At 56.1% G+C, this 7,247-nt stretch overlaps 6 protein-coding genes across 6 annotated transcripts; 2 read left to right on the forward strand and 4 right to left on the reverse strand.

Moving 5' to 3' along the window:
• The first annotated feature begins 200 nt into the window (after nt 1–200).
• On the forward strand, nt 201–795 carry SPRG_17091 (hypothetical protein). The gene has a single exon (XM_012356412.1). The coding sequence runs from the start codon at nt 204–206 to the stop codon at nt 759–761; it is 558 nt and encodes a 185-aa protein (XP_012211802.1). The 5' UTR covers nt 201–203; the 3' UTR covers nt 762–795.
• Nucleotides 796–814: 19 nt separating this feature from the next.
• Nucleotides 815–2,178, reverse strand: SPRG_17092 (hypothetical protein; the record flags this gene model as incomplete). The annotated part of the gene is made up of 7 exons (XM_012356413.1): nt 2,042–2,178; nt 1,842–1,999; nt 1,699–1,790; nt 1,554–1,651; nt 1,378–1,507; nt 1,142–1,328; nt 815–1,099 (listed from the first exon to the last, which is right to left on the reverse strand). Exons 1-7 carry the CDS (start codon nt 2,157–2,159, stop codon nt 815–817), a joined length of 1,068 nt encoding a protein of 355 aa, XP_012211803.1. The 5' UTR covers nt 2,160–2,178.
• Nucleotides 2,179–2,398: 220 nt separating this feature from the next.
• SPRG_17093 (hypothetical protein) lies at nt 2,399–3,444 on the reverse strand (the record flags this gene model as incomplete). Its single annotated transcript, XM_012356414.1, has 2 exons — nt 2,399–3,012; nt 3,048–3,444. 2 exons carry the CDS (start codon nt 3,442–3,444, stop codon nt 2,399–2,401), a joined length of 1,011 nt encoding a protein of 336 aa, XP_012211804.1.
• Nucleotides 3,445–4,594: 1,150 nt separating this feature from the next.
• Nucleotides 4,595–4,882, forward strand: SPRG_17094 (hypothetical protein; the record flags this gene model as incomplete). Its single annotated transcript, XM_012356415.1, has 2 exons — nt 4,595–4,789; nt 4,832–4,882. 2 exons carry the CDS (start codon nt 4,595–4,597, stop codon nt 4,880–4,882), a joined length of 246 nt encoding a protein of 81 aa, XP_012211805.1.
• Nucleotides 4,883–5,221: 339 nt separating this feature from the next.
• On the reverse strand, nt 5,222–6,020 carry SPRG_17095 (hypothetical protein). Its single transcript, XM_012356416.1, has one exon. The coding sequence runs from the start codon at nt 5,991–5,993 to the stop codon at nt 5,358–5,360; it is 636 nt and encodes a 211-aa protein (XP_012211806.1). The 5' UTR covers nt 5,994–6,020; the 3' UTR covers nt 5,222–5,357.
• A 569-nt stretch (nt 6,021–6,589) lies between these two features.
• SPRG_17096 (hypothetical protein) lies at nt 6,590–7,238 on the reverse strand (the record flags this gene model as incomplete). Its single annotated transcript, XM_012356417.1, has 3 exons — nt 6,590–6,942; nt 6,992–7,053; nt 7,103–7,238. 3 exons carry the CDS (start codon nt 7,236–7,238, stop codon nt 6,685–6,687), a joined length of 456 nt encoding a protein of 151 aa, XP_012211807.1. The 3' UTR covers nt 6,590–6,684.
• Nucleotides 7,239–7,247: the final 9 nt, after the last annotated feature.

The raw sequence follows: 7,247 nt of genomic DNA on the forward strand, positions 1-7,247 counted from the left end.
TGTTGCTCCTTAGCTTTCATTTTGACCTTAAGTAATTGAGCCAAGTGCATCTTGGTAATCATGAAGCGGCGCCGCCCCTTCAAGCTCGCCGTGTTTGTTTTCGGCATGTATTTGTAAATTCGGCATGGATGCCACAAACAACACCCAGACGGTGGTTTGTTTGTGGCATACGTTTATTTTTATTATATATTTTTGCGGCTGGCATGTCGAACGCCAACAGCGAGAAGGACCGCGCGCTGCAGTCGATCCGTAGCCGCGCCGACCACCTCCGCCATACGATCACGCAGCTCGAGTCGCGCCTCGCGTGGTACCCGCTGACGCAATGGCCGTACTTTTTAAGCCAGTTCCAGGTCATCTCCAAGCAGCTCGAAAACATCATGACGCTCAAGGACGACGAGGAGCTGCCCGAGAGCATGCACCACTTTGTGTGCATGCCCCGCATGTCGACGCCCAACCCCGCCGACATCCCGCTCTTGCTCCGGACACGTGAAGACCCGGAGATGGAAAAGGCAGACGAAGAGCTCCTTGCGTCCGAGCGCGTGAACCCGCTCAAGCGCAAGGCCAGCTGGACGTGGGAAGAGCTCGAGGGCCAGAAGCTCGCGCACACAGACATGGTCGAGACACTCGAGAAGGCCTTCAAAGAGGCGTCCGACGTGCTTCTCAAGGAGATCCGCGTCGGCAAGTTCCAGGAAAAGGTCAAGCCCGTGAGCACCCAAAGCTCCGTGTACAAGTACATGGAGACTGGTCAATGGACCAACTAATGTAACACGACTCCGTCACGACGATGAAACGAGATGCAGCGTGTATGGTAATGCTACTGCTGCTCGGTTTGCATCTTGTCCAAGATGGCCTTCATCTCGGCCGCATGCGTCGTGTTGACGGTCGCCTGGCGCTGGCGCACGCGTTGAAAGATGATTTCGGACACGCGGTCTTGCATGTCGGAGCACCAGCTCGCTGTCTTTTGGTACGCAACTGCCTGGTCGACCCAGTCGCGCAGGTTCTGCTCGCGGCGCTCGTCCGCCGGGTGCGTCGACATGAACTCGGGCACGTCACCGTTCTCGCCCTTGAGCGCCTTCATGCCGCGCCAGACAGATGCCGCCTAGATGCGACTCCGCGCCTTGTCCGATCAACGCAAGTGTACCTCGGTCGGGTCGTAGCAGGCGGCGGCCATGAGCATGAGCCCAATGTGGTCGGCCTCGCTCTCGTGCATGCGGCTGAACGGCAGCTGGAGGGCGTACTCGAAGAGCGTCGGGACAAACTTGTTGTCAAGGCCAAAGAGCGCGACCAGAATGAGGAGCGGGAGGAAGCTCAGCGTCTCGGGGGTGTGCCTAGCAAAACGACGGTGGGACGCTTGCGATGAGAGAGAGGACGAGAGACTTGGCGACGGCGTGGGCAATCTCGTGGCCCACGACGGTGGCGAGCGCGTTGTACTTGTTCTTGCAGTGACCGTCCTCGACAAACTTGTCGATGGCGTTGAGGAGGCCCGTGTTGACAAAGATGATGCCACCTAGTGCGTCCTGCATATCGACATGTAGTCGGCGAAGCGAATGTACCCGAGTAGCAGCACGCATTGACGTTCGGGTCGTCGATAAGAAACACCTTCCAGTCGTAGTTGGTCTGGAAGATCTTTTCGGCGACGACGACGAGCCGCCTAAAGCGTCGTCGAGTCGAGTTTATCAGGGATCGTAACGCGCGTACACGGCGACGTCCTTGACCATGCGGTAGCGCGGGCCGTCTTGGATGATGGTGACGCCCTTGATCGCTTCTTCGGCGTGCTCTGTGCCCATGGCCTACGATGCGCATGGGGATCATACCACGTCGACGGCCATGGAAGCACGTACGATGATTTCGTCGTTGGAGAAGACGACGACTTGCGTCCGCCCCGAGATGGGCACCGTGTGCAGGTTCGTGAGGAATTGGTACGCGGCGGCGACCGAGCCTAGGCCAATGAGGCTCCACGCGGTCGTCAGGACGAGGCGAGCATGGAGCGGCGCATCGACTAGGACGCAGGATGAGATTGAGGCGTCATGACCGCACGCACCTTGGGCCTGGTAGAAGGTCACGTCGCGCGGCTGTACGACGCGCACCGAGTAGTTGCCAAAGGCTCGCGTCGGCTTGGCCGTCGCCTTGGTCGTCGCCCGGAGGAAGCGCGCTAGCATGCTCAAGAAAAGTCGGCAGATGCTGTCACGCGTTGGGATTGGCTGGTTTCAGCTGGCGTGTCGATCGAAATACCTTGGCGTTTGTATGTGGACTGTTCCGCCCAAAATCAGCCCAAAATCAGAATTGGGACTGGAATTTGGCAGGTTCCTCAAAAAAGTGCTTTTGCACAACGGATGTCGACTTGAAAGTCATACAAAGAAATATATGAGGGATTCATGAGTCTCACCGTGAACAATGCTCAAAAGTAGTCGTCCTGGGTGTACATGTCCGCCTCGTTGAACTCGAGGCATTGGTCCGTTAGGACGTCGACGTCGCACACACTGCTCGTCTCATCAAAGACGTCGTCTTCCGTGTACATCTCGATCATGTCTTCAGCCACGAGCGAAAAGTGGTACACAGTCCGTGGCCCCCGCGCCCACTGCAAAGTCAACGGGACGAGAAATTTCGCGCCGATGGCGACGCCGGTGATTACGAAGCCGACTCCGCCCGACGCGAGGCTCGAGACGAGCTTACCGTACCCGAGAGTGGCCGAGGTGTAGACAGCGATAGCGTTGGCGGCCGCAAACCCGCCGAGCGTGGCGCTAATTTGAATGCCATAGTCGATGCACGGGTCAAGCTTGTTCTCAGCAGCGGCATAGGCAATGACAAAGTATGCCGTATCGACGACGAGCGACATAATCAAGAGGCCGTACGAGATAGTCTTGGCCAGCTTCCCGGGCGCCTTGACGACCATCTCTTGGTTCTTAATGGTGACGATGTCGTACTTGATCGCACTCTTGACGCCCGGCCATTTGGCACTGCTTGAGGCGTCGCAGAGGCGGTCGATGCCGAGGTGGTGGAGCGCGTCTTGGCCTGTGAGTGTGTTACCAAGCGTCGGGACGCCGTACGAGGTAAAGTTTTTGCGCCTTGTATGTACACGACGTCTTTCGTGATGAAAAAGTCGACATTGAATTCGGCGAGGATGTCGATCGTCCACTGGATGGCGTCGGGGTACGCCGCGAGCAACTTTTTTGCCGCGCTTTTCGAAGCGGTGAAGCCATACGAGCAAAATGTGTCCGCGGAAAAGAGCTTGGCGTTGGCTGCCAATCGACTACCGACGCCGCCTTGGGCAAACTTGAACGCGTCCAGGGCCGGGAACGAGCTCACCGTTTTGATGCCTTGGCTTGCCATCCGTTGCACCATGTCGAGAGGTGTCTTGCTGACGTGTCGGGCCGCGACGTGGGCGGGCATGGCACCGTGCCCTGGCGCGGCTTGCGGCACTTTGCACATCTTCTTCCAGTCCATGATGGTTGCTCCAAGCAGAAAACAGAAATGGCATCCTGGTTAATAAAGGGTGTTTTCACAGTTTTGGTCGAATCAAACCGTGGGAAAATAATGGCAACGCCAACCGTCATGCATGACCAGCGATGCGCCACCTCCGACTGCGTCGCTAGCTCTCAAGTTGATGTCGCACGTCTGAGGATGTTTTACTCATCGTGCTCCCGATCGTCTTGGAGTGCGCACCGATGAAGCTCACCTGTGGCACGTGGTCCTGACGTGGCCAGCCTTGATGGCTTCCGTCGCCGGCAGCTGCGTCGTCTGCTAGGTGTTTCTCACCCGAACAAGCTCACGCGTTGCAACTGCGACCCGCTAAGCGCGGTCGTTACCCAACGACATCCCAGCGACCCGATTTGAAGCCACATGAAACTTTTGTTGCCGATCGTCCTGCGCCGCATGAACGCTCATCTGGATCTGCAATCGAGCTACTGAGGACCCGCATCTTCTGCCCACCATCGTTTATGGCCCATGGTATTCATACGATTAGAGTCGCTTGCAGGGCGATTGCCCATCACCCTGCGATCACATTACAATCACAGCCCCGAAATCATCGGTACAATCACCCGACATTCCGATCCGAGCAACAATCGCCTGCAACAGCACAAAACTTCAACTTGCTCGGAAGACTCTAAGAACATCAAGGCAGCTTCTTTGCTTCAGCAGGGCCTCAATCAGCTAGTTTAGGCTCGTCATGCGAGATAACGTTAGCATCATACATGTACTGATATGCAAAAGGACGCACGTGCCATCGAGTCAGAAAGAGCTCAAGGCACCTCTACGTGGAGGTCAACCTGAGGGTAAGACCAGTGTATAAACCGCTGACGAGAAGATCTCGCTCTCTGGCAAGCACTCGGGTACTTCACCGACTACAAATCAATCGGCGCCACCTTGGATGCTCCAACAAACACGTGCAATGTCTTCATTTAAAGGGTATAGAAACGACATGCGCTCACCGGTACCAATTGACCCTTGCCGGTACTGTTGGCACTAGGCGGGTAAGTGCCCGGTAAGGACAGCAGGCTGTGGGAGCGTTCACGGTACTGTATGTAGTGGAGCGCTATCGAGTTCTTTCCTCGAAGTCATTTTCAAAAACTCTTCCTACGAGACCAGCGACAAGATGGGCACCAGCCAGTCGTCCGAAGCCAACGGAGTCCTGTGCAGCTCGTGCAATTGCTCCTTGCCGCCCAACCAATACACCTTCTTCAACTGGCACAACGCCGTTTGCAACCTCTACGCCTTCTACGACGTCGCTGGCGACAAGAAGATCATCAAGTACGTCCGCATCGCCAACGAAGACAAATGCTACAACTGTGTCGCGTGCCTCCAAGAGCACAGACCGACCGAGTTCGAGCAGCTTCGATTGCATGCGGCGGGTGTCGGCACCCTCTACGGCATCAAAGGCTGAGCTTGTTCGTTTGCCCCTCGTATCGACCTGTGCTGCCCCCATTGTTTTATACAACGGCGAATGTGAATACATTTCGGTCGCTTTCTAGTAGATCGGACACAACAGCGATCCCTCCTAGCTTGGTCTCTACAAGGGGGTTCGGTGTGGGAATGATCTTTCCACGATCGAGGGTAGAGGTGCAGGTGAGCATTAGGTTCTATATACACACTCCGATCAAATCATGTACGTAGCCGCACCATATATTAAGCCGCACATGCCTTGTCAAAGGCCGAGATCGGACTGCGATGTTTCGGCATGAGGAGCACAAAGGAGGACGAGACAGATACGGGGACAACACACTTGTGGTACGAACGTTCGTTGGTTCAATTATGAAGTGGGTAAATGGACAACTGACAGCATCTCTCGCAATATATATGAACGTATTTCGCGTTATCTTCGTCGTTGCAAAGACTTCGCATCTCGCAAAACATATTAACTACAAGAGCATCGAAAGCCCGACACAAACGAGCGACGCGGCGCCGGCAAAAATCTTGGATGCGCCGGACGGCTTGTTGGTACCCGTGTCGCCGGCGGCGTTGCTGCCAGACGCAGTCTTGTTCTTGGAGCCTGTTGTCGGCGACGTCGTTGGGGCAATCGTAATCACCGGGTCGCCCTGGCCCGCCGGGCAAATGGCCGTGCAGTTGAAGACCAGCTTGCCGGTCGAGTCGGGTTTGTTTTGCTGCTTGCAGCTGCTGCACGTGTGGCAGATCGACTGGACTTCGTTCCCGGCCGTGATCTGGGGCACGCACGCCAACGGCTCGCTGCAGACGCGCACGGGCGTATCGAGGGCTTTGAAGCCCGTGTCAGCACACTGCTTCCCGCCCGTGCACAGACCAAACTGGGGCACCGTATCTGGGATGTTGGTCGCGTTCTGGCAGTTGGCGTCGGCCTTGGAGCAGCGACACTGCTTCACCGCGCCATACGCCTGACACTCGAGCTGAAAACCGTTGAGCTTGCCGCACTGCGTCGACGACGCGCACGCGCTCGTGAATTGCAGCGGGCAGCTGGTCGTGTTGTCGGAGGTCTGTGCCGCAGCCGCAACTATGAGGGCACCAAGGGCAAGGAGCTGCATCGGGCTCGAATGGACGGTTAAGAAGTGAGACATAATCTGGACAGCGCCAACCTCCTCGATGCATTTGTTCGAATTCGACCGTATCCTAGCTGCATGTGCCATTCGCCGTATGGCCTCGTTCTGTCACCAAGGCCATAGCTTGAGTCACTAAGCTTCAGTATTTGATGGCCGAGGACGCTCCCAGAAGAACGGTTCCATCGCCATCAACACGTGTGTCGCCGTCGGTTTCAGCCCCATCTTCTGTGAAAATATTGAGGTGCTTGTATGATCCTTCTCTCCTTCGAAATATGTCGATAGCTCTTCATATGGTCGTATACGAGAGAACAACAGGATATCCTGTTTTGATCCTGTGGATTTGATATGATAGCGCTGCTTCACCCAAGGCAATACGGCGGCGGCTGTGGTCTAGTTGAGTGCAAGCGAATAGCAGCAGACAAGCTCGCCGATCTGTCCCGAGTCTGAGGCAAGAGCTTTGCAATGCGACGCTTCGTTCGCTTCGCACGAACAAAGTTCTTCGCCGCCGTCTGCAATCGCGTAACCGCCTGTCCACTTCAAGATGACGTGGCGGCACAAGATTCCAGAACATGTTTTTGATACACAAAACTTTTTTGAAATGCATGGCTGGTTATCGCACCGAACGATGAGTTCTCCTTCACTCGGTCTGCAATCGACTAGAACTCGCGTATCGGATTTACATCTGCGTCGCGGGGTTGGGGCTAGCGCACCACGTGATAAGGAGCGCTTCGTCCTTGCTGCAGCTCTTGGTGTGGATGTCATCGAACGGAAACAGGTAGGCCTCCGCGCACTTTTCCCACTGGCAGTTGAGCAGCTTGGGGCAGTTGTAGGCGCCCACCGGCACCAAGTCCTGGCGCTCGACGCTTACAGCGACGTTGAAACCCTTGACCTTGCCGCCCTTGGAGCACTCTTCCCACGAGCGACCGTTGCCGCACTACACGATGAAATGAGATCGAGTCTCGGCATTGCATGCTGCCACGTACGTCCGGCGGGATCACGCTAATGTCGTGCCAGAGCTTGCCATTGTCGCGCGAGGCCTCAAAGACTACAGAGTTTGTCGGTGAGACATCGATAAAAAGTTGTGAAGATCGTACGCGTAGCCTCGGGGGACCGGCCAATGCGGAACGTCGACCCGTCAAACTGGTCGCTTTGAACGTCGAAGGACGAGCCCGCGTCCATCCACTGGTAGTAGTCGCTGTGGGACTTGCCGCGACGGAACGTGTACATCATTTCGATGCG

This window comes from Saprolegnia parasitica, assembly GCF_000151545.1.
Source record: "Saprolegnia parasitica CBS 223.65 unplaced genomic scaffold supercont2.459, whole genome shotgun sequence".
Lineage (NCBI taxonomy): Eukaryota > Oomycota > Saprolegniomycetes > Saprolegniales > Saprolegniaceae > Saprolegnia > Saprolegnia parasitica.

Coding starts and splice junctions, on each gene's coding strand:
- SPRG_17095 (XM_012356416.1), bottom strand. CDS start 5,993: ATGCAGCTCCTTGCCCTTGGTGCCCTCATAGTTGCGGCTGCGGCACAG.
- SPRG_17091 (XM_012356412.1), top strand. CDS start 204: ATGTCGAACGCCAACAGCGAGAAGGACCGCGCGCTGCAGTCGATCCGT.